General features: G+C 43.0%; 1 protein-coding gene across 1 annotated transcript; it reads right to left on the minus strand.

Annotated features, from left to right (window-relative positions):
- Positions 1-262: 262 nt before the first annotated feature.
- CCDC201 (coiled-coil domain containing 201) lies at positions 263-17,349 on the minus strand. Its single transcript, XM_037520818.1, has 3 exons — positions 17,239-17,349; positions 3,937-4,383; positions 263-1,250 (listed from the first exon to the last, which is right to left on the minus strand). The coding sequence occupies exons 1-3, from the start codon at positions 17,254-17,256 to the stop codon at positions 1,164-1,166; spliced, it is 552 nt and encodes a 183-aa protein (XP_037376715.1). The 5' UTR covers positions 17,257-17,349; the 3' UTR covers positions 263-1,163.
- Positions 17,350-25,452: the final 8,103 nt, after the last annotated feature.

Raw genomic sequence — 25,452 nt, forward strand, 5'->3', positions numbered from 1 at the left:
GTGAATGCTCACCTGATGTGGTGCAGTGGGAGCGCAGACACAAACCCCAACATCAGTATGTGGACCTTGGTATCCAGAAGGAAGGCATTGCATATCAGGGAGGATGAGAAAATTTCCTTCCACATGGAGAAGTTGGCTCACAGTATAGACAAAACAAATCCAACATGGACTAAGTTTATTGTAACCAAATATAAATATTTGTGATAATATGGAAGCAGCATTTATACATTTTGTAAAGCAGAAATCATGAAATCATGATTATTTTAAAATAAAAACTATGTCAAAAACATCATAAACAGCTAAAGCACTGTCTACACGCGTGGACATACCTGCAGCATACATGCAATAAGTACATAACAGGTATCTAGTAGTTGTAAATAATAGCAAATATGTGAGTCATTGGAGCAGAGAAAACTTGAGTGGCCTGTAACATGGTTGTGGCAGACGATGAGCTCTGAGGACCTGCAAACACCAGTCATGTCCCCCCCACAGCCACACTCTAGTGGGGGCACAGTGACATCTTCATTTACATTTGGGCCCTTCCTTTTCATGTGAGTCATTTCCTAAGCAGCTGCTGTTTCCTCTGGGCCTGGGGCATGTCCCTGACCCTACAGCCCTGACACCCAGGAGGCACAAGTTCTGGCAGTGAATGACAATTAGCCTATCTGGCTGGTGTGACTGTCAGGGAAGTGGAGCTGCAGAGGGCAGGACTGGGAGAAATGGGAAATAATTCAGAATCAAGTAGAGAGGAAGAGAGGAGGCCTCTGATGGATCTGTTGGTTGGGGCAGAGGATCCAAGGAGATGGGAAGATGCCCTTGATGAAATCAAAGACCCAGTTTCCATTAACAGGCATAGGGTCACATTCTAACAGCAACTCAGAAAAAAGCAAGTACAAATCAGCCAGAAAATTAAGAGCCCCAGAGGAAACAGGCACCCGCTCCCTCTACCTCTCATCTCCATCGGCAACTCAGAGAACCACATTGGGATCTGAAAAACAGTAACTTGATCCTACCCGACCTGAGGGAAACACAAAGGGAGGTTTACTGGTCTAGACCAGACCTGGAGCAAACCTGAGGAGGGCATGGTGTTCAGAGATGGATAGACAGGCAAGATGTTGGCCCGAGGGTGGAGTTCCTGCGTGTCTGGTCCTGGTGCTCGGTTCTCACTCTGCTTGGATGGTAAGTTCATGCTGGGTGGCTTCCTGGATGTCCCTGAGCAGGCGTATTTCCCACTGCCTCACTCGCTCCTTCTGTTAAAGGAAAGGCATCTCTGAGGAAAGTGCTCTGCAGGAACACTGACCTTTCACAGAAAGCCCGTGCAGAAAAAGCAGATGTTTCTGCCCCCTGGTCACAGACCTATGTGTGAGTACCTCTCAGCACCACACAGACTGCACAAGCCAGTGCTGCTCTGGCCAGCCTGCACAGTATTGCTTCCACATGCTGAACACCACTGCCCCCAAATGGAGCATCTTGTAGATGTCCCAGTCTCCAGGTGGAGACAGATGGGTATGTAAGTGAATGAGGCCCAGCCCCAAGGAGCTAGGTCTGACCTGGGTGTAGAGAGGACAATGGAGCGGGGACAGGTGCTGACCCAGCAGGAACACGGCCCATGTACAGGGTGTGCACTGTGGACAGTGTCCTCTGGGTTGGTCTAGAATGGTGATTTATCACTATTTTCTAGAGGTTCTTCTAGGGGCTGCTCAGGGCTGCTGCAGGTAGGAGGGTTGCTTAGTAAGGGTGGGCCAGGCAGGGGAGGATGGGGGCTGGATAACTCTTGCTGCTAAACAAAATGAGGACTTGTTGGAACAAAGTCTGAGATTTCAGGTGGCTTCGCCGGATCCCATGTGTGTGGTTGTTAGGGCTGGGTTACAGAAAAGATTGGAAATAGATCTTAAAAGTTCTCACAGGAGAATAACCATCACTATTTGAGGATGGTAACCAGACTTATTGTGGTGATCATTTCTCATTATATACAGATATTGGATCATGTTGTCCAGCCTGAAACTAAATGTTATATATTAAATTAAAAAGCAAAACACTAAGCCCCATCTTAACAAACAAGAACAGAAAAAAAGTTAAGATTTTATGAAAAGGGACTGCACAAATATTATAGTATTTTTGCCTACCACCTTCAGTTCCCCCCTGATTACATCACTAAAATAAACTGAATTCCATTTTAAAAAAACACAAAACAGAACAGCTAGAATCATTAATAATCAGGAGGAGGAAGTTGTGAAGTCTGCACTGTCAGGAGTCTGATCATCTTTTTGACCTTCTATAACTACAATATCATTCAATGAAGGCACACATGGCTCACATTTATACCTATTCTTGTTATGTCAGAATATTTTAATTTTGATGTATATTTTATAAGGACCAGTATCTGTATATCAAAAAATATACTTTGTATAGTTTTTATAACAAAAAACAAAAATATTCTTTTCCTGTTGCATAACCATTTCAACCTAATGAAGAAATATGCCTTGACAGAAAGAAAAGTATAGAATAAGGGTAAAAGTATTTTCCATCATAAACATTTTAAAGTGGTGGAAAAAAAATGGGCAGTTACATCAATGGGTCAACTCAGCCTTGGGGAATGTGAAACTCAGATTTCTGGTTGAAATTTAATGTGAACGTAGAAGAAACATATGAAAATCTTTCTGCATAATTCATCCCAATTCTATATGATTAAGCCTCTCTGATTCATATTAGCTTCTTGTTATAGTAACATTCATTCTTTAGTAAATGACTCACCCAATACCTACTGATTCAGAATCTTTGAAAATAGGCATAGTTTCATGTTTAAAAAAAATAAAACTAAAAATGTACACAGGTGAGTTTGATGCAAGTCTTTGCTCAAAAAATACTGTGTATATGTGTGGTGCATGGAGCCTTCTCCTAAGGGAGGCACTTAATTTGTGTGCTGTCACTTACATATTAAAGTGAATCATGACACTCAGGTCCACTGACTAATTAGCTCCAGACCCATTAGCTTACATGGAAAGGGGTTGTTACACTTAGAGCTGAACTAGTTTGCTCAAGCCACATGGAATCAAGTAGAAAACTGTGTGCTTAGCACCTGTGTCCAAAGAAGGGCAGTCTTACTTTGAGCTAACACACAGTGGAAAGAAGTGTTCTTTTAACCTACTGGCTTCCCAAAGGGTTAGAACTGGCATAAGACATTCTAAATGGGTCCAGCCTCAGCACCTGAGCCTTGGCAACCCACAGTCGCCTCCCTGAGGCACCATCAGGAAACCACTAAGCACTTCCCTTGTGCCAGACCATCCTTGAAACATATTTACATGCACCATCACATTTTATCCTTAAAAAATTTCATCATATTGAGATACCTGCTATTTGAAACATATCCCCCAAAGGGAAAAAGGCAATGTAGAATGTACAAACCCAATTACCAAGGAGATCAGCTAGCAAGAGCAGAACATGTGGCAGGCTGTGAAGGAAGCAGATCCCACCCACTGAACCCTTAGGTGGGAAGCAGGAGTGGCGGCCTCAGGGTTTTCAGAGATATGATGAAAAAGAAAGTGGATTTTTTCAGTTCCCACCTCCCACCCCGCCTTATTCATAAAGTACTGGTATGATGGTGCCAGGAAGGTTTGCAGCACATGGAGGAGTTTGGGGAAACAACGGAAATTTCAGGAGGGAATATATTTTAATGATACAGGCAAAGGTCCTTCAAGGGTCACAGGGACCCCTTAAAGCAGGGAATGGGGAGGGCAGGGCATCAGAAAGGCCCCTGGCCACTGGGCCTTCTCCAGTCCCAGTGGCCTCATTATGCCCCAACCAAGGGCACATTTGTGAGGAAGAAAACACACTTGCTTTCCCCACCATTGCTAGGCCACCTCCAGGCAGGGCCGTGGTCACAGACCCAAGCTCCAGGGGGAATGGGGTAGAAACAAGAACAGGGTCCAAGCCTACCACAGCTGTCTGCTTCTTCAGGTCTCGTCTCCTCCTCACAGCTGGGTCCTGAATTCGAGGTAATCCCCTATTTTGTGGCTGACGCTTTGTTTTGGGAGGCTTTCTCTGTTGTTGCTGCTTCCTGCCTGAAGTTGGCATGGGTGGATCTTCTTCAAAAGCCCAGGGATCCATGGTGGGTCCTAGCTGCCCACTGGACACCTCTGAGGCACGTGTGGTAGAAAGCTGCTGCTTTTGGAGGGTGGCTGTGGTGCTGGACCCTTCCTGGGAAGACAGCATATCTTGGGGAGAATGTGTAGGCAGCTGGGCACCATCCAGGACAGTGCCTGGTGGCCTCACGTGCCAGCTTGGGGTGGGCTTCTCTGGGATACTGTGCTTTTGGACTGTTCTCAAGGATGGCTGTCTGGTGACTGAAAGGCCCTCATCATCAGAGGAGCTCCACCCAGGAACCTGTCAAATAAAAGCACAGAGGTCAGCATTCTAGAATATCCAACAAGTTGCATTTTGGGGAGAGCACAAACTCCCACCTGAAACATTTTCATGGAGGTGTGACCACCTAAGGAGGTAAGCCCTCCAGATCTGCCCCCTAAGGGGTCATACAGCCTGAGATGAAGCTCAGTGCTGGACCAGACCCTTTGCTGTGCCTGCCTTTTCATTACCATCTCATACTTCTTACATCAACTAATCAACAGAGTGTGCTTGATTATCCACACACCTGCATTATTGAGGGTGGGTGTCCAAAAATCTGCAGTATAACTGGACTTGGGAGAGAGAGGGTGAAGCCACAAACACAGCCAAGGTGGGGTGCACAGTAGCAGCTGTGCTGGAACCAGTAACAGGTGGAGGAGGGGCCAGATTTGGGGTGTGGGCACATGTCTCAAAATTGCTGACAGAGTTGGGGAGGACCCATGTCCCACGCTCCCTACCCATGAAGCTGGAGGTTATGGTCAGACATGGAATCCCTGAAAATTCTTACAGTCTGGTGTGTGAAGCAGAGAAGAAGCAGGGAAGTTTATTCCCAGAGCACCAAGCCTCAACCTGTACCACCTATAAAATCTGCCTTTCTTTCCCTGGGCTCCTAGTCCACTACAGCCAGGCAAACTTCTACAACAAACACTGACTGCTGGGCAAGAATGAATCTGACATACCTGAGGCTGCTGGCAGCTAGCTTTGTGGTCCTCAGAGGCACTTGCCACTGCCCTGCCCTGGGACTTGCAACAGCTCCTAGCCTCCTAAAGTGGACTGAGAGCACTTATCCTGGAAAGGTCACAGATTGTTGGGTAGACATTGAGCTGACAGCATTTGGGGCTGCTAGAGGCTAGCTTGGCAGTCTTAAGAGTACTATCTCCTAGGGCCTCCCTGGTAGTGCAAGGGGTTAAGCACCACGCTTTGAAGCAATCGCAGCCTCTGCAGCACAAGTTCGATCCCCGGCCCGGCCAGGGAGCAACCCACATGGCACAGCAGACCTCTCCTGTCTTGCCCACTGCTTCCTGCTTCCCTCAGCAGTGTATTTCAGTCAGTCTTCCTGTTCTATTCCCCAGTCTGTCTCTGGTGAGTCCTCTCACCACCATCTCTGGCCTGCACCCCAGCTCTTGTATGCATAAATCTTTTTTTTTTTTTTTAAAGAGTACTATTTCCTTCTTCTTGGCTTGGCAGGCATGTAAACAACCTAAATACTACACAACCTGTGACATCTCATAGTATCAACCTGTGGCCCAAGCCCACAATTCTCTCATCATTCTGCTGAAATCAGACCACAGTGGGAAAGGCACTACCAACAAAATCTGCTAAAATTGAAACTAGCCTATAGCTGAAAGGTCAGTTGCTGTGTGGGCCTTCTGGGAGAGCACTACCTGTCCTGTAGAATTTATTTACAGATTCTTTCCTTTGCTCAAGCAGCTGCAGCACCAGCCGAGGTATACGTCCTTGGAAACCTGAGGCCCACCCTACCTCTGGCTCTCAGCATGTACACTGGATTCTTGGACCATCACACAATGTTAGCTATTAAGTTTAAGTCATCCTGACTAATGACAAGGATTTAATCAATACAACAACAAAAGCACAGCATCTAAGACCAACACCCTAGACCAATACCCTGTGACCTGCAGTTCTAACTCAAGACCATCACAACAGGATTGGGAAAGAAAAGTCTAACTTAACCCACACAAATAACCACAGAGCACCAAACAAAATGAAAAGGCAGAGGAATGCACCTTGTTTGATGAATTAAGACAAAGCCAACAAGGTTAATTAAATGGTCAGTAGAAGACTTCAGAGCAACAGTCTTAATGATACTTGTGAAAATTAGAATAGATCAACAAAATAAGAAGTACAATAAGGCCAAATAAATATGAAAAAGCTCATATAGAAGTCATAGAGATCAAAAATACAATAGTTGAAATTGAAAAAGCAATAGAGGGACTCACAAGTAGACTCAATGAGGCCAAGAAAAGAATTAGTGAGGTAAAAGATAGGGTAGTGGAAATCATCCAAAAAGAGAAAAGAATTCAGAAAAACAAAGAAAACATATGGTATTTATGGGACAGCACCAAGAGAACAGTATCTGTAACATAGGGCTTCTAGAAAGAGGAACAAGAGAAAGGGGGTAGGGGGGTATCCAATTTTAAGAAATAGTAGCCAAGAATTTCCCCAAACTAGGGAAGAAAACAGACATCCAGGTCCAGGAAGCTCAAAGAAAGCCAAACAAAGTAAACCAAGGGAGTTGGCAAGAAGATGGAGGAGTGAGGATGCCAGACTCACCTCCATATACTCACAAATGCAGAGCAGCAAACCAAAGCCAAAAACTCCTGAGGGGAAAAGAGATGACCAAGGCACATGCTAGGAGCAATGGTCCAGTGGAGAGGAGTAGGAAAAAGGCTATGTGAACTGTGTTTAGTGTGATAGTGGGGAAACTCATAAGTGGGAGCATAAATGCTGCACGAAGCTCCTTACAGTTGCTGAATCAGGCACACCCCAACACTGGGGCCTCCTGAGACCTGACACTGCACTGGATGGACGCAGATATGTGTGAGTTGGCATCCAGGACAGAGGATGCTCTGTTGGAGAGCTGCAGGAAGGGGTTCAGAGTGAGAATTACTGGCTACAGCCTGAGCTTTCAATATAGAATAGCTGGAGCCTGATTTGGCAGGGAGAAGCAGGACAGAACACTTTAGAGAAGAGGTTACTGCTCCAAGCCCAGGCTGATATATTCAAAATACCTGTCACTCCTTACCTCAGGGCTATAACCAAAACAAAGAAATGTTTGAACAAGTTAGAACTTAAGTACTTGTCAATAATAGGAACAAACGTCAGGGATAAGGTTCTGTGTTGGAAAAGAAGAAAGAATTCCTGGCCTATGATCCCATATCAACTACAGGCTGCCCAGCATTACGTCTAGTACTTACAATATCCTACATGAGACTATAATAGATGCTAAGACTGAGGAGATGGCCTGGAGGAGATCACTGTGGCACCTCCCCTCACAATTCTGGTACACAGCACAGCTAGAATTTCTGAGTTGATCGTTCAGTGCCTACTGCCCCAGTCCCTTTTTTTTTTTTTTTTAAAGATTTATTCATGCATACAAGAGCCAGGGTACAGGCCAGAGGCGGGAGGGTGAGAGAATCCACCACAGACAGAGCGGGGAGCAGAACAGGCAGATGGACTGAAATATACTGCTGAGGGGAGCAGCAGGCGAGTCAGGAGAGGTCTGCTCTCCTGACTGCTCCCTGACTGGGTATTGAACTCGTGCTGCAGCCTGGACAGCTTCATAGTTTGCACCTTAACCTCTTGTGCCACCAGGGAGCCCCCTCCCCCCAGTCTTCTTTTATGCCTACTACCAGTCCTCAGATTACTTCAAGTGCGAAGACAACAGTTTGAAAATCTATCCTTATTATAGCACATAGAAATTAAAAATAAGGAAACAAAGAACATACCACAATGGCACAGCAAACAAACAACAACAACAACAAAAACACAACCCAGAGGGGAACCCCACCCTAGCAGAACTGTAGCACATGACAGAAGGAGTTTAAGGTTACTTCTAACAATGCTTATGGAAGTCAGAAAAAATTGAGGCTATAAAACAAAATAAAGACTATGAGGCAGCTATGATTAGAAATAATGGAGCTAACAGCGAAATAAGCCAGAAAGAAAAAGAAAAATACCGGATGGTCTCACTCATAGCAGGAATCTAGAAAACTTAAATAAGGGACCAGGAAAATGAATAACTATAAGAAAGTGAAAATCAAAATCAACAAAAAACTATGAACCAGAGACACTTTTTGGGGGGTGGGGGGCAGGAGGGGAGGGACTGGGGTCAGAAAGGGGGTTTGAAATTGTATGGGGAATATAAAAATAAAATTTATTATTAATTAAAAAAAAAGAATAAAGGAAATAACACAATTGGAAGAAAGAAAAAAAAGAAATAATGGAGCTAAGAAGTATGTGGTATCATTACTAAATTTAAAAACTAAATCCCCATGCCTTGCCCAGCAAGGAAGTTTGGGAGGCTTGAACAGATAAAGGGAGTGGATGAGACTGCCATGGAACAGGCATTAATCTGATCTGAATTAGCATAATGGATCATCAGCATACCCAAGACTAGTCACCCTAACCAATCAATGATGCCTGGAATATAAAAAAAGGCTTGGGACCCTCACTCTGTGTAGACGATCTTGCCCCATAGTATATTTCAATAAATCTGCCTTTTCTCTTTTCCACTGTCCCTGAATTCCTTCACACCCCCACCCGTCTATGCCAGAGTCTTCCCCAGCACAAGAAGTGCTATAGCTGATTAAAGAAACACAATGGAGGGCCTCAGCTGCAGACCAACAGAAGAAATCTTGAGAACTTATGAAATAAATACAAAGTTGGAAAATACACAAATACAGAAAAAAAGAATTAAAGAATGAAGACTATAAGAGGCCCATGGGATAACTTAAAGAGAAGTATTCATATCTTTAGGGGTCCCAGAAAGAGAAAGGAATAGAAAACTTAAAGAAATAATTACTTCAATCCAGCAAACAAACCAGATGTTTAGATCTAAGAGGCCTATAGAGTTTTTTTTAAAAAAAAGCCAGACACACACAAACCAAAACACATAATAAAGCTGTTGAAAATCAATAACAAGGACAGATTATTACAAACATCAAGAGCAAAAAGGGTGCCCTATAAGGGAATACTATTCATAATTCCAGTGGACTTTTCAGTAGAAGCATTACACAAAGAAACTGGAAGGAGATATACATTTTTAATTTAATTTGATTTTCTTTTTTTATATTAATATTTTAATTCTTACATCATTTTTCATTTTTGCACAATGTATGCATTATCATTTTGGTTATATTCCCCATACAATTGCACACCCCCCCTTATTTTGACCCTAGTCCTTCCTCTCCCATTCCCTCCCCCCACCCCCATAGTGTGTCTCTAGTTTATAGTTGCTTGTTGATTTTGATTTTTACTCTGTATTAATTAGTCTTTTTCCTGGTCTCTTATTTAGGTTTTCTAAATTCCTGCTATGAGTGAGACCATCTGGTATTTTTCTTTTTCTTTCTGACTTATTTCACTGAGCACGAGCCCTTCTAGCTCATCCATCTTGCTGCAAACTGCATATCTTTTTTGATTGCTGAGTAATATTCCATTGTGTATATGTACCACATCTTCTTGATCCAAAATGCAAATGGCCAACAGACATATGAAAAAATGTTCAACATCACTTGTAATCAGGGAAATGCAAATCAAAATTACAATGAGATACCATCTTACACCAGTGAGAATGGCACATATTAAGAAAACTAGCAACAACAAATGTTGGCGAGGTTGTGGAGAAAAAGGAACTCTCCTGTACTGCTGGTGGGAGTGCAAACTGGTCCAACCACTATGGAGAGCTGTGTGGAGATTTCTTGACCTACTAAACATAGAGCTTCCATATGATCCAGCAATTCCACTCCTAGGTATTTACCCAAATGACGCAGAAACATTAATTCCAAAGAGCACCTGCACCCCTATGTTTATAGCAGCACTGTTTTACAATAGCTAAGCTATGGAAACAACCCAAATGCCTGAAAATAGATGACTGGATCAAGAAGATGTGACACATTTTTAATTTATATTTATTAGGTAATGTTGATTTATATCACAGTGTATGTCTCAGAGGTGTATGTTTACATTTCTACAATTGTATGTTATGTCACCACACCCACCACCAGAGCCCCAGTAATCTTCCATTAGAACCCATATCCCTTTTGCTCGTACCTCACTACGTCCCACTTCTGGTAGCCTCACACATAGTCCAATGTGCGCTTCCTCCTATTGTTTTCACCTCTCCCCTTCTTCCTCCACATCCCCTTCTGAATGCCTCAGATCTATAAGCTTTCAAGGTTTGTCTTTGTCTGAACCTCTGTTTCTCTGTATTCCACATATAAATGAAACCATCCTATCTTTATATTTCTCCTCCTTACTTATTTTGATTAGTATAATCCCCTCCACATCTGTCCATGTTGCTGCAAATGGCATGAGTTTAGAGTAGAATTTTATTATGTATATATATTATGCCACACCTTCTTGATCCCTCATCTGTTTTGGGGAATTTAGATTGTTTCCATCTTCTGGCTATTGTAAATAGTGCTGCAAAAAACACAGGCAATGCAGGCTTCTTTTCAAATTAGTGTTTTTGAGTTCTTTGGGTAGATATCTATGGGTGGAATTGCTGGGTCATATGGTAGATTCATTTACAATATTTGAGGAACCTTCACACAGTTTTCTATAGTGGCTAGACCAGTCTACATTCCCACCAGTAGAGAGTTCCTTTCCTCCACATTCTCACCAGCACTTGTTTGTTTTTTTAGTATGGATACTTCTCACAGGTGTGAGGTGGTGTCTTGTAGTTTTCATCTTCATTTCCATGATAAGTGATGATGAACATCTTTTCATTTGTCTGTTTGCCATCTGCATGTCTTCTATGAAGTGCCTATTTAGCTTTTCTGTCCATTTTTGAGTAGGTTATTTATTTTGTTTTTGTTGAGATGTATCTGCTTTTGCAGATTTTCAATATCAGTCTCTTGTGAAATGTATGGTGTGGAAATATATTTTCTCCAACTCAGTAGGGTGTCTCTTCATTTTGCTTATTATTTTACTGAAAGAAACTTTTTAGTTTTTTTTTTTTAGATTTATTGATTTATTTATACATACAAGAACTGGCGTACAGGCCAGGTGGTGGGGTGGGGGTGAGAGGACTCGCCAGAGACAGAGTGGAGAACAGAATAGGCAGATTGAAATACACTGCTGAGGGGAACAGCAGGTGACTCAGGAGAGGTCTGCTGCACCGTGTGGGTAGCTCCCTGGCTGGGGATTGAACTCGTGCTGCAGTGGCTGTGGACAGCCTCATAGGTTGCATCTTAACCTCTTGCGCCATCAGGGAGGCCCCCAGAAGCTTTTTAGTTTGATGTGTCCCCGATTATTTATAATCTTTGGTTTCTTGGATGTTTGAGATGAATCCTCAGAGGTGGTTCTGAAGTTTATGTCATGGAGTGTTTTGCTTATATTTTCTTCTATGTATTTTATTGTTTCATATATTACATCTAAGCCTTATCTATTCTGAGTTGATTTTCATGTGTTGTGTGAGATAGTGGTCTAATTTCATTCTTTTGCATGTGGTAGTACAGTTTTCCCAAAACCACTATTGAAGAATGATGATAACATATGATAACATTTCCTAATTTCAGTGTATTTTCTCCCTTGTCATAAATTAGTTGTCCATAAATATGTAGTTTTATTTCTGGGCTTTCATTTCTATTCCACTGGTCTCCATTTTTGTTCCCGTATCATGCTGTTTCAATTATTATGGCTTTATATTTGAAGTCCAGAAATTTGACACCCTCATTCTTCCCCTTTTTTGACAGGAGAGCTTTGTCTGTTTGGGATGTATTGTGATTCCATAAGAATTTGAGTGACGTTTGTTCCACTTCTTTGAAGAATGCCCCTGGGATTTTAGTAGGGATTGCATCTGTAAATTGCTTTGGGTAGGATGAAAATTTTTGGAACATGAAAACATTTTGAAATGAAAACATTCCCATGAGTAGGGACTATCTTTCTATTTCTTTGTGTCTTCTGTTTCTTTTAACATTGTTTTATAGTTTTTCTTATTTAGGTCCTTTACCTCCTTTGTTATGTTTATTCCCAGGTATCTAATTTTTGTAGGTGAGATTGCAAGTGGGATAGCTTCCTTAATTTCTTATTCTAGTTCTTTGTTTTAATATAAGAAGGTTATTGATTTTTATGTTAATTTTGTATCCTGCCACATTGCTGAACTTTATTGTTTTGATTAGATTTTCCATGTAGTCTTTGGTATTCTCTATGTATACTTTAAAAATATAAAAGAAGGAATGTTTCCTAATACATTTTATGATAACACTACTCTATGACTATAACCATAAAACACAAGAAAATTATAGACCAATATCCCTGATGAACATCAATGCAAAAATTTTCAGTAAAATAATAGCAAGTGAATTCAACACTATGTGACAAGGATATACAGCTTGATCAGGTGGGATTCATGCCAGGGATAGAAGGAACATTATTCAATATAATAAAGACTATATACCATGATTTCACAGTTAATATCATACTCAATGGTGAAAACTGAAAGCTCTTCTTTTAAAATCAGGTGAAATACATGTACACCCACTCACACCAGTATGATTCAACATATCAATAGTATTAGAAGTCCTAGCTGAGAAATAAACCATGAAAAGAAATAAAAGGAATGTACATTGTATAAGAAGTAAAACTATCAATAATTAAAGATGACATGATAATATGTATAGAAAATCCTAATGACTCCTCTAAGAAATTATTAGATACAGTTAGTAAACTAAAGTGTCAGGGTATAAAATAAGTATACAAAAGTCTGTTGTATTCCTATATGCAAACAATGTATCAGAAGAGAAAGAAATAAAGAAAATAGTTCCATTTATAAATCACAGTAAAAAGAAATAAGTACCTAGGAATTAAAGGAGATAACCATAATATAATATTAAAAGAAGTGATAGAAGACACTGGAAATGGAAATATATTCCATGCTCATAAACTGAAGAATTAACAATGTTAACACAACCCATTTACCTAAACAATAAGCAGATTTAATCCAATCCCTATCAAGATGTAATAGCTTTCTTCAAGGAAATAGGTCAAATATTGCTGAAGCTTATATGGAACCACAAAAGACCCTGAATCATCAAAAAAAAAAATGACAAAAAAAAAAGAAACAGATGTATTACATTTCCAGATTTTTGAATTATGCTACAAAGTAACTGTAATCAAAAGAGTGTGAGAGTGGAGTAAGACCCGCCAGAAATCCATGGGATGAAAACGAAAGTCCAGAAATACACCCAAACTTATATGAACAGTTAATTTGCAACAAAGGTTGAAGAACACACAATGGAGAAAGGAAACTCTATTAAAATAGTGTTGGAAAAACTGAATAGCCACATGCAAAAGAATGAAACTAGATCATTGTCTCATATCATACACAGATTTATTCATACTTCTCAACATTCAAAGACATGGCCGTAAGACCAAACACTGTCATTACAGAGGGAAAATATTGGTAGAGCACTCCTGGATATAAGCATCAGTAATGTCTTTGGGGAGAGGACTCTAACAGCCAGTAGGGGGGAAAAAATAAACAAATGGAGCTAAATCAAATTAAAATGTTTCTACACAGCAAAAGAAACTATCATTAAAACAAAGATAACCTATCAAATAGGAAAAATTATTTGCACATCATATATGAAACCAGGGGCTCAGATCCAAAATCTATAAAGAATTCATACTACATGACAAAATAACCCAATCAAAAAATGGGCAGCAGAGCTAAATGGACACTTCTCCCAAAGCATGTTGATGACCAATAAGCACATGAAAATATGCCCATCCCACTTATCAGGGAAATGCAAATCAAAACCACAGTGAGAGACTGCCTCATATCTGTAAGAATAACCTGTATCAAAAAGACCAGTAACTAAATATAGGTGAGGCTATTATCAAAAAGAATGCAAATAAGTGTTGGTGAGAATGTGCAGAAAAGTGAATTCTTGTACACTGTTGGTGGGAATAAATTGGTGCAATCACTCAGAAAATAGTATCATTTCCTCAAAAAATTAAAAATAGAACTATCATATAAGCAGCAATCCCACTTCTGGGTGTATATGCCAAGGTAAGGAACCCATTATCTTGAAGAGATATCTACATCCCCAAACTCACTGTAGTATTTTCTGCAATAAACAAGATGTGTTGAAGGCAATTTTAATAGGACAATTTCATGCATTTGTGTTTGGTTGTGGAAGTAATAGTTTCCTATTACAATGTTCGTTACAGGTAACAGCATTCCAAAGCTGTTAAGAAAGTCATTGTCATACAAGATAAAGGAAGTGGAATTTTTCTAAAATAACAAGAAAATAAAGCTTTAAAATGAAATGATCCTGACATTTACTAAAGCCTGTTAATACTGAAGGATTATCAGTTACATGCCAATTGCACTGATGTGGCTATCAGTCAACAAAAACCAAGAACTTACACAAGGAAACTCAGAAAAACACATAAATGCCCTTGACTACAGGCCACTCCAGTCAAAGGCCAAGGTCTGGGGACCACATCTTCCACGTGCCCATCTGCTTGGGGCTGCTTTATCTGCTCAGAGCAGTAACAGTACCATCAGGAAGAGCAAGGCACTTCCAGGTTCCTTGAATTTTTGCTGCATAGTAGTTAATTTGGTTGGGAGAAGCACAGCTGAAAAGCATACTAATGATATAAAGTAATAATGAGTTTCTCTCCAAACAAAGAATAGATGTTTACAATGCTTTAAACATAAAATTGACAAGGAATGTTGACCCAAAGCATTGGGAAAGTATATTAGTTATTTTTTGCTGTATAAATAGATTATAGCTGACCCTTGAACACTGGGGTTTTAGGAGCACAAACCCCAAACCCAAACCCTTGCTCACTGAAAAATCTGTTTATAACTGAGTGCAAAAAAAAATGTTTACCAAAAGTCTGTTGACCAGAAATCTTACCAATAACATACAGTTGACTAACACATATTTTGTATGTTATATATTATACCGTATCCTTTCAATAAAATAATCTAGGGAAAATCATAAGGAATAGGGAACACATTTATAATACTGTACTGTTTATTGTGACCCTTGAGTTTACATTTTTAATAGGGAAATATAAATGAAACTGCACAGTTCACATCTTTATTGTTCAAGAGTCAACTGTATACCAAAACTTAGTGGCTTACAATAAACATAATCTCATTTATTATGGCTTGAGAATTTGAGAGCAGCTAGCTGGGTAGTTCTAGCTTGGGGTCTTCTTTTGGGCCACTGCCAGATGTTGAGGGTTTGACAGGGGCCAGAGGGCCTGCTTTTGAGGTGGCTGACAGCTCACACACCTGGGAAACTGGTGCCAAATGCTGGCAGAAGTCCTCAGTGCTTTCCTGCTTAGCCTCTGAAGGTCTAGTTAAATGTCCTCCAGAGACTGGCTCCCTAGAGAGGAGAAGTCCCAGACAGCTCAGCATGAGGCTCAAATGTCTGTTATGACCTGGCTTCAAAAGTCACACATGTTCATTGCTGCAAAAACTATTGTTACAGCAATAGTTCAAACTGGGAGGGGAGCCCTGTAAATTGTGGCTGCCAGGAGGCCTAGAGCCCTGTCTTTGAAAAATCTGGAACTCTCCTGGAAAAAATGTGGCATTCTGCATTCTGTTCCCAGTCACTGGCAATTTGAAGATACATGGGATATGCAGGGGCTTTATATAGGGATGGTCAGCCACAAGGCAGGAGACTCACACTTTTCTGGAAAGTGCTATCCTATCTCTAGCAGCCAGCTTCTAAGATGGCCCTTGGTGACAATTTTATATTGTTTCACAAATATATACTCAAAACAGATGATATAGACAGACGTATGAGAACATCATATGGGAAGAGATGAGATTACAAATGAATAGGGTACTTTTCTCTCTCTCATTACCTATTGCTTCTCTGATTAGTTGGCCATTTGGAACAACAAAAACCCCACAAAAGATAAAGCCACATCCCCAGTCTACCTCATACCTTGTAGTACAACTAATTGTAGGAGATTAAATACCATACTCTAAAAATTCATAGATTACTAGAAAAAAAGAATGTATTTAAAAATCTGAAACGAACTTGGATTCTTATATCACATGATGCACCAAGCTTAATTCCAATTGGGTATAAATAAGATTTAAATGTAAAAAACAAAGCTATTAAGTGTTGAAAGGAGATGCTAGTGACTTTCTCTGTAGAAGTGCAAAGGTATGGCTGGATAGTTATAACTCAACACAAAAGCCACACAACAAAAAGAATAAGTTAAACTAAATACATATTTTTAAAAACTCCTGCAAAGCAAAAACAAACAAAAAATAAACCAACTACCTAGGGACAAACATGAAAGATTCCTTAATGGTTTTTATATAAAAATTTTTAAAATATATAGCTAAAGAAAGATTTCCATGTTTTGGAGAGCTCCATTTCTGGCAAAAATTGAGGAAAAAAGGAGCCATAAGAAGCTGTAGAAGAAACTAATATGTTCATTTTGGAGGTGGCTGGGTGAGGGTGGCAGGCATCACTGTACACTTGTGTATACTTTTCTACTTTGAAACTATGGGGAGGTGTTCCCTATCTACAGGTGAAAAGGGAACACAAGGGAAACTACTTGTCTGATGAAGAAAGCGAGGCAGGGTAGAGACTCAGGGTGTGGCCCAGGACCTGCTGGCTAGAGAGAGTGGTTGAGGGGGCCCCAAAATGTGGGATTATGAGGTCAGGTTTTGAACGTCACCTGGGGATCCTTACCTAATTCTGCACATTGCTTTTTATTTAGAAACTGGAGGGGGGCATCACAGGGTTTCTCTCTGAGACTGTGGTCTCCCTGAAGGGGCTGGGGGAGGAGGTGGGAGTGCTTATGGCTGGGTAGCAGGATCCAGGTTGATGTGCTGGGACAGTGCATTGGGCTTGGGGTGGGGGCTGAGGTGTGGGGTCCCTGAGCTCAGGGCACAGCCTGTAAGGGTGGGCAGGGGGCTCTAGACAAGGAGAGTCACGTAACAACTCATGTTTAGGACGAGAAGATCCCTGGGTGCCAGCTCTACAGGAGCCCAGGTGGGAATTTGGTCACAGCTTCTTACCAGCACCAGGCAGTTAAGGCCTCTCCTGCCCCAGTTGCCTGGAGCTCCCCTTCTCACCTAAATGTGCCCCCCACCATTGAACCCTCACTTACCTGTGCTCCAGGCTCCATGCTGCTTTCCTGAGGGGTCCACTGCAGCGTCTAGCCAGCCCGGGTTCCCTGAAGCACTGGCAGTTTCCGCCACAATGGGCCCAGGTGGGCGTGCAGGAGCCCACCTGTATCCAATAGCCACCTGATAGCCTGTGTAAGTGCAGAGTGGAGCATGCGCACTGGGCAGGTCCATGAGCCCTCAGGGTCTGCACGTGGCTGGTTCCTTGTGTATACCTGAGTGTGCATTTCCATGGCTTTTAGGAAATCAGATCTGCCAGATGGCTGTGGACTCCCAAACAACTTGCCATCTGTGGTGCACTGTGTCAAATACTTTATACACATTATCACAGCAACCTAAAGGAGTGGAGATCATCACCCCAACTTAGTTTGTGTGTCAACAGTCCACATCTGGAGGGCAGAGCCAAATTGTAGGAAAACTGAGAGTAACCTGCCATCGTTGAACTCCAAACTTTTTCTGCTGTTGAGCACACTTAACTCAGCCTTCACTCATCAATTCTTAAACTCAACCTGATCAGAGCCCCACCTGAGTCCAGCCAAGTTTCCATGAATGTCTGATGAGCAGGTTTGGGTGGGCCTATAATTGGCATTTCTAAGGACTCTCAGGTGAGGCTGCAGCAACTTGGTCTCACTCATCTCCCAGCACTCCATCCTAAACACTGGCACGTAACTGCAGCCTCCCAAAAAGCCTGAGGCAACCTACTTATCCTTATGTCAGTGAGGGGAAGATTGAACCCAGAGAGGTGAGGGTAATTGCTCAAGGTCATGAACCAAGATGACAGCCCATGACTGTGACTACAAAGTCAGTGCTCTTTCAAAGTCCTTTAAAAAAAAATATTTATTTATACATACAAGGACTGGGGTATAGGTCAGAGGTGTGTGTGTGTTTGGGGGGGGGGGTCAGAGGATTCACCACAGACAGAGTGGGGAGCAGAACAGGCCGATTGACTGAAATATACTGTTGAGGGGATCAACAGGCAAGTCAGGAGAGGTCTGCTGCACCCTGTGGGTCACCTCTCTGGCGGGGGATCGAACTCGTGCTTCAGTGGCTGCTGATAGCTTCATAGGTTGCATCTTTTCAACAAATGTTGCTGGAACAACTAGACATCCACATGCAAGAAAATGAATCAGACAGAGACATTACACCACAAAAATTAATCATAAAATTCTGATCACAGACCTAAATGTAAAATGTAAAGTATACACTCTTAGAAAATAAGATAGAAAAACCCCTACATGGCTGTGTGTATGATAATGACTTTTTAGCCACCAAATACATGGTCCATGAAAACAAACAAACAAACAAAATGCATAAGTTGTAATTCACTAAAATTAAATTTTGGATCTGGTTCTATGAAAGAAAATGATAACAATAACAATGCCACAGGCTGGGAGAAAAGACTTACAAAAGACCAATTTGATAAAGAACTGTTATCTAAATGTTAAAAGAATTTTTAAAACTAAAAAAAAAAACAAAACAAAACCAAAACAACCTGATTAATAAATGGCCAAACACCTAAACATTCCCAGAGAAGATAAATAGATGGTAAATAAGAACAAAAAATGCACCACAGGTAGGTCATCTGGAAGGAAAATTAAAATAAAGAAATACAAGTATAGAACTGTTTGAATGGCCAGAAGAACTGTTTGAATGGCCAGAATCCAGACACTGAAAACACCAAATAATGAAAAGCATGTGGACCAAAATAAGCACTCATGAATTCCTAGTAACTGGAACCAGGTGAAGTTCACATTCTCGTGTAGGTAAAAGCAACACTTCCCAACCCCATGTGATGTACACGCTGTCATATAGATGGGAATACCCTATGTGATGCACATGTTGTGTTGTAGATGAGACTATCCCACCTGTTGGACACACTGTGATGCGGGTGAGTATGTACACACTGAAGTAAATGAAAGTGATAACACTCCACGTAATAGACTAGACAATGTGATGTGGGAGTCTGACCCCACAGGGTCCTTGCCCTTGCAGGTCAGAGAATTAGCAAAGTTGTATAACCTCACGTCTGGTGGACATGAGTAGAACATATTGTTGCTGTGGGAGTGATCATGATTCATGGGATCTGCTCCACAGGATGAGATTCGGAGAGGGAGATCACAAATATTTGATGTTAGTTGACAGACTGTAGGGTAAGGTAAAAAATCATTTTCTGCCCTCCCACCATCAGGATAGATGAGGGAACCCTGTGATCCTGAATGCATGCCTGATGGCGGGCACCTGGAGTGGGTACACCTGGGCTAAGACTGTGCTTTTAAGGGCGGCGTCACGGGGACGCCAGAAGAAGCCGAAAGTGAAGCCGAGAAAGAAGTAGCAGAAGCCGAGAGAGAAGCAGAGAAGGCCAGAGAGCCCAGATAGAGTGAAGACTTGCTGGGGGCTGGGAGGACTGCCAGCCTCCCGGCCCCCCAGCACCCCTGCCTGCCATATGCCTGGTGAACCCCAATAAAAGACCTGCAAAAAATCGCTGAGGACTCTGACTCCTCCTTTACCAGGTCTGCATGGGATCAGAAAACCTGCCCTGTGTCCATTCCTGACCCTTGCACAGACCTATAGATACACTGAGTCTTATGTGCAGGGAGCAACCCCAGGACAGGCATGAACCTGTCCAATGATCAGAAGCATGGACATTCTTGGGGGAAGTCAAAGGGCCAATCTGATGCACTAGTTTTTTTTCCTCATCAACCATGTAATGAAACCACTGACCTCATCTCCAAAAAATTATCACGAATGCTTATCCAAACAGCATTATGCTTAACACAGTGGGGAACTCATGAGTTTCCTTCAGCCCATTAGGGACCCAGGGCAGACTCTTTGTTACATTGTCCTCATTCACAAATGGGGCAATGTAGAGTTGAATAAATTACCTGTACAATTTCTTCTGAGTGTGAGCAGTAGAACTGAGCCCAAGGGGCTCATATCTCTTGGCTCCATCAGAGTTGCCCCCATACCAAGCTTAATGGTGTTTGGTTAAGCATTCATGATATTCTTGGAGATGAGGTCATTGGTTTCATTACATGGTTGATGAGAAAAAAACTACTGCATCAGGCATCCTACCCCACCAAACTGTAGCGATGACTGTTCTCTCCAATCCCCACTGCATTTTTCTTGAGCTTCTGATGGGGTGGTTTGGAGTAAGAGTAGGAATGGAAAGATTTCCTAAGCCAGTAGTGTCAAACTTGTGTGAGCATCAGGCTGTCCTGGAGAATTTGGGGGAACACAAAAGCCCAGGTCCCACTGCATAGGTTCTGAGTCAGGTGTCTGGGGGCGGGGATCAGGAATGTTCATTTCTACTTAAGCCCCAGGTGGTGTGAGCTTGGTCCACACCATGATACTTGAGTCCCACAGTTGAAGCCAAAGAAGGACAAGGGAGGGAACACATTTGAGTACTATCCAGTGCTTGGTCAAATTTGAAAGCAGGGTGGGTGGTCTGCCATCCCTGGTCTTTGCAGGGGGCTCTCATTCCCTGGCCCCCAGTGTTGCTGTTTGAGCTCTTGTGTTTAGGATCCGGCTGTGCTGACGTGACAGGAGCCACATTACTTCTCCACTCTGATCAGTGGGGGAGTAGGTGTGCCTTCAGTTTGCAGAGCGGCACTCTTCATGGCCCAAGAAACAGGGCAGTGGGCCAGGCCTTTGCAAGGATTTACATCATTCCCGGTGTTGATCAGGGAACATGACAACACATCTTTTTGTTTTTCTCCCCAGGCTAAAAACAACTTCCCTTCAGAGGGTCCCCTGGATTGCAGCGTTTTTTCCCTTTGAAAGTTTGACTTTGCCCTTGACCCTTGCATTGTTTTTCAGAGACAGATTGCCCAATTTTCCGACTGCTGGTGAGTAAGCAGCATGCTGCATGAGCACAGAACTGGACAAAGCAGTTGATGGAAGCCGCTCTGTGGCTTTATTACCCAGAGAGTCTCTAATCTCTGACCACAGCCCCCCTGAAGCTTATATTGGTTGATGGCCGTAAGTCACATTTATTCAGGGCCGAATTGTGCCAGGCACTGCACTAACCCATTGTACAGGTGAGGGAACGGAGGTCAAGAAAGGGACTAGAACGTGACGGGGCATAGAAACCCAAGATGCCCACGAGGCGGTCTTGTTGAGGAGCCCTGTGCTGCTGCCACCAACCAACTTCTACTGCACATCATGGGTGAAGAAAACTCTCAGAGCCGGGTTCTTCAGACCATGCTGTACTCTAAATTCCTGCAACCAAAAGCAGATACGTTCTGAAGTGTCATAAAATAATCGACAAAGATGTTGTGTGGCCTCTGGGATGATAGGGTGTCTCCCTAGACTTTGTGCCATATGCTCTGCTTTCGAAAATGCAAAGTTGTCCTCTGCAGGCAGATCACTTACAGTGGGGATCAGGAGTTGGGATCCCTGTGTTGCTGGGACTCTGCTCATTTAATGCTTTTATTGGTTGTTTTTGTTTGGCTCACTGATAGGACACAAAATCTCTATCCTGCATAGAAAATGTCCAATATGTACCTTTCAACCTCGCTTCCCCTAATTCCCCTGCACTCACAGACAATTTTGACCCTCTCAGATGCCAATATGGTTTAGCAGGAAGGGCAAAAGCTTTGATTCAGGCAAAGCTGGGTAAACTGCCCACCGGTAGTGATATTAACCTTACATGATAATGGAAGGGGCCTCTGGCAACTTTGGGGAGCACATCTTGGTGCCAAAATATGTTTATCAAACTCTGACTGACTGCTCCACCTCACCCCCACACATGTGTTGCTCCATATCCTGGGTCCTGCTGCACCAGCTCCTGGATTCTACAGTCACTGCCAGACAGACAGGGGTACCCATCAGTGACCTGTGTATGGTGAGGGACAGGGGTTACCCACCTACTTGGGGGGACACCCAGAGGTTAGTACAGGTCATGTAGCTCTTCTTCATGATCTAGTGAGCCTCATGCTTTAGGAACAAAGCAGGCACTTCAGTCTACCTGGGAGCCACCAGGAGGGCTCCTCAGGGGAGAGGGCAGACAGCTGAGTCCCAAGGGATGGAGAAGGAGGAGATGGAATTCTGAGGGGGTGGGAAGAAGTAGTGCCAATGCCTTAAAGACTAGGTAGAGACTCTGCAAGGGCCTGAGCCTTTGGGTTCTCACAGGCCCCTTGGAGACTACTCATGCGGCCTTTACACTGTTACTCAATGGCTCACGGAGACACACCAGACCTCATCTAAGACTCCTAGCCTTCCCTCTGTCTCTGTTCCAGCTGGCCCCTTGATGGTTCTGGCCGCAGAGACTCCTGTTCTGGCATTCTTCTTGCCACCCCACGGTTCCCGTCTCTCTGCATGGTGTCTATCACAGCTACATTTCATTTGTGGCAATATTTGCTGATTGTTTCTCTCCCTCTTGCTCTTTGAGGGAAGGATTACGTGTCCTGTGTGGCTGACCCTAGGCCTTGTGTTGTGTCTGGCCGAGGCGAGGGCCTGTCTGGTTGGTGGTTCTGTCTGACCTGAAGGGATGCCAGGGTGAGGGTTCTGTACTGGCCTCCAGTCTCCAGGCCTTCAGTGAACTTTCTAGGCCACTGCTCCCTCAGCCCAGCCTAAACCTCTCCAGTGGTGGCTCGCAGCCATAGTGGGGTTCATGTCCCCTCCAGGAGATTTGGATCTTTCCTCTGCTTCACCTACCCTGTTTTTTCATCTCTTGAGGGTGAAGAACTACTGTTTTTTTCCCTAACACACCACCCCTTTCCCAATCTCCCACCTACCCACTGCTGCCTCTGTACTCCTACACTGTGGGAGACCAGTCTTGGCTGGCACCTTCTCTGGGAAGTGAGACTCAAGCATCCCCTCTCTTGCTGCTCACCACTACACTTGGGACTCCTGCTGATGCACTTACCTCAGGCCAGATTGTAACTGGCCCTTGACAGAGCTGCCTCCAGCCAGACTATGTGCAGTAATTAATCTAGGCACCCTTAGCTCTCTCCCCTCACGCCCAGTGCTGTACCTGGAGTTCACTGAGTGGATGACTCCCTACTCTGCATGTCCTCCCAACTGTGTGAGGGAAAATATTACCAGACTGAAGCTGGAGACACAAACAAGGCATGGCTGGAAGGAAGAGCTCTTTGTTCTTGGGAGTGGTTGCAAGGGGGGGTCAGGATCAAGCCCCAGAAGAATGAGCTTATGAAATGGACAGAGAGATGATGGAAGTAGAGAGGCGTCGGTGACAGAGATGTGAATAGTAGACTGGGATGACAAAGTACAGAGAGATGTGGGTGATAGAGAGGTATGGCTAAAAGAGAGATATGGATGATGGAGACAAGGAAGATACAGATTATAGGGAAACTAGGGTGATAGACAGTGACGAGAGAAGTGATGGTTGACAGGGTGATAAAAATTGAGTAGATAGAATAGCAAGAAGAAAGTCAGGGAGCTGTGATAGTGATTACTTTTCCTGGCATGGAGGAGGGGGGGCAAAGCTGGAAAGTAAATAAACAGGAGTCTTTAGAGATAGATAAGTGAAAGCAGGTGAGATTAGAGGGTGCAACATGTGAGTAGGGCCCCCATTCTGGCCCAGCCTGCACCTTAGTGTTCCCAGAGCATGTGCTCCCTAACCCTTGTCTGGTTGTCCCTGGGACCAGACAGGGGTGACTGGGTGAGGCCATCAGTGGTCATCAGTGTAGGTGGCCATCAGTGGTCAGGCATTACTTCTGGGATTCAGGGTGTTCCTGGAAAGGATAGCAAGAGCAGCCACTTAGCTGGAACTAGGCCTGCAGGGGGAGGGCTGCTCACTGCACCCCCAGGATGGATTACAGATCGCCCACACAGACCTGGAGGATGGTCCTGCTCCATTTGTGTTGACAGGGTTTGGTGAAGGGAGAGCTCTCTGGGATTGGTCATGCTTTGGTTTGCTGCCTCTATGAGGCAAACAATGGAAACACAGGCTGGATGAAGGACAAGTCAGCCCTCAGGACAAGTGCACAACTGGAGGAAGTATCCAGGGCCAGGCACATAGTAGTTCCAGTGTTTATGGATGAGTCTCTCTTTCATATAGTTGTTAATCAGTGGTCACATGATTTTAAGTTGACAAAGTCAGTGAGAAAATTCAGAATCCCATTTCTTCCTTTGGAAGTGAAGTCATTTAGGGAACTATATAAAAAAGGATATTAAACAATTTCAAGCCATTGGTCTGGTCCTTAACTATACACTGAACTTTGCTCTGTAAAAATAAAGACAAACATGACTGTGAACTTCCAGCTACATTTGTTTCCCCCAATCTTATTTTGATGGTTGCCGAGGAAACACTGGGAGCAGTGACTATTTATCAATATAGCACAGGCAAAACAAAAATTATGTAATTGTTCAAGGCTAGCATCAGTGAAATGACTGGAAAATGAATTAGTTAATTAATTCCAAATTGGTTAGTCTTTGGTTAGTAAAAAGCCAGTTATAATAAATAATGTAGTATTTACTAGATACTGTAATTCCAGAATGATGAAAAAAGAGTATACAAGAGTATACAGTGTCTTTCCCTAAGACCTAATTTCACATTCCCCACAAGCCAAGTAAACATTGCTACTGGTTTCTTGTTTTCTTCCCCAGGTATTAAATAAATGTGACATATATTCACATTAGTTTGTGTATACAAGCAATAACATAGTCTGTACCTTCTTGGTTTTTCACTTTACTTGGAATTTTTACTTAGTTTGCATAACTTTACTGATCCTAGAGATTTTTCTTTCTCAGTGAAAAAAAGCTTCCTCTTTCTTGTTAATCGTTGCGTAGTTTCCAGGAAACAGATGCCCAGAGGTCCTTCCAGGATGGGGACCAGCCCATTCCTCACTGACTTTAAAGTCACATTAGCATTTGTAGGCTATCCAAGAAAGAGGAACTGTAATTAAAGAGGACACCTTGGTAATTGACTCCTGATAAAAATTTGCCCTGAGCCAGAAAGTCAGAAGTCCCAGGTCTGGGCTCCATTCTGCAGCCATGACCCTGCCTCTTGAGAGGACCCTGCTGAGCCCCCTCTTCTGTGGCAGCAGTTAGCAAGGCTTGTCCCTGGGGGTGGTTGTGAGCTGGGCATCAGGCCTGGGACCAACCGCCCATCTCCCTGTCTCTTTCCCGGGAAAGGGTGCATTCCGTTCAGTTCAGTTAAGTGGGGATGGGACTTCTTCTTGCAGAGAGGGAAGCAGTTCTGTGCCACTGTGCTTTGTCACTGTGAACAGCCAGGA

Source organism: Talpa occidentalis, unplaced genomic scaffold (assembly GCF_014898055.3).
Source record: "Talpa occidentalis isolate TD23 unplaced genomic scaffold, MPIMG_talOcc4v2.1 talOcc4.10, whole genome shotgun sequence".
Taxonomy (NCBI): Eukaryota; Metazoa; Chordata; class Mammalia; order Eulipotyphla; family Talpidae; genus Talpa; species Talpa occidentalis.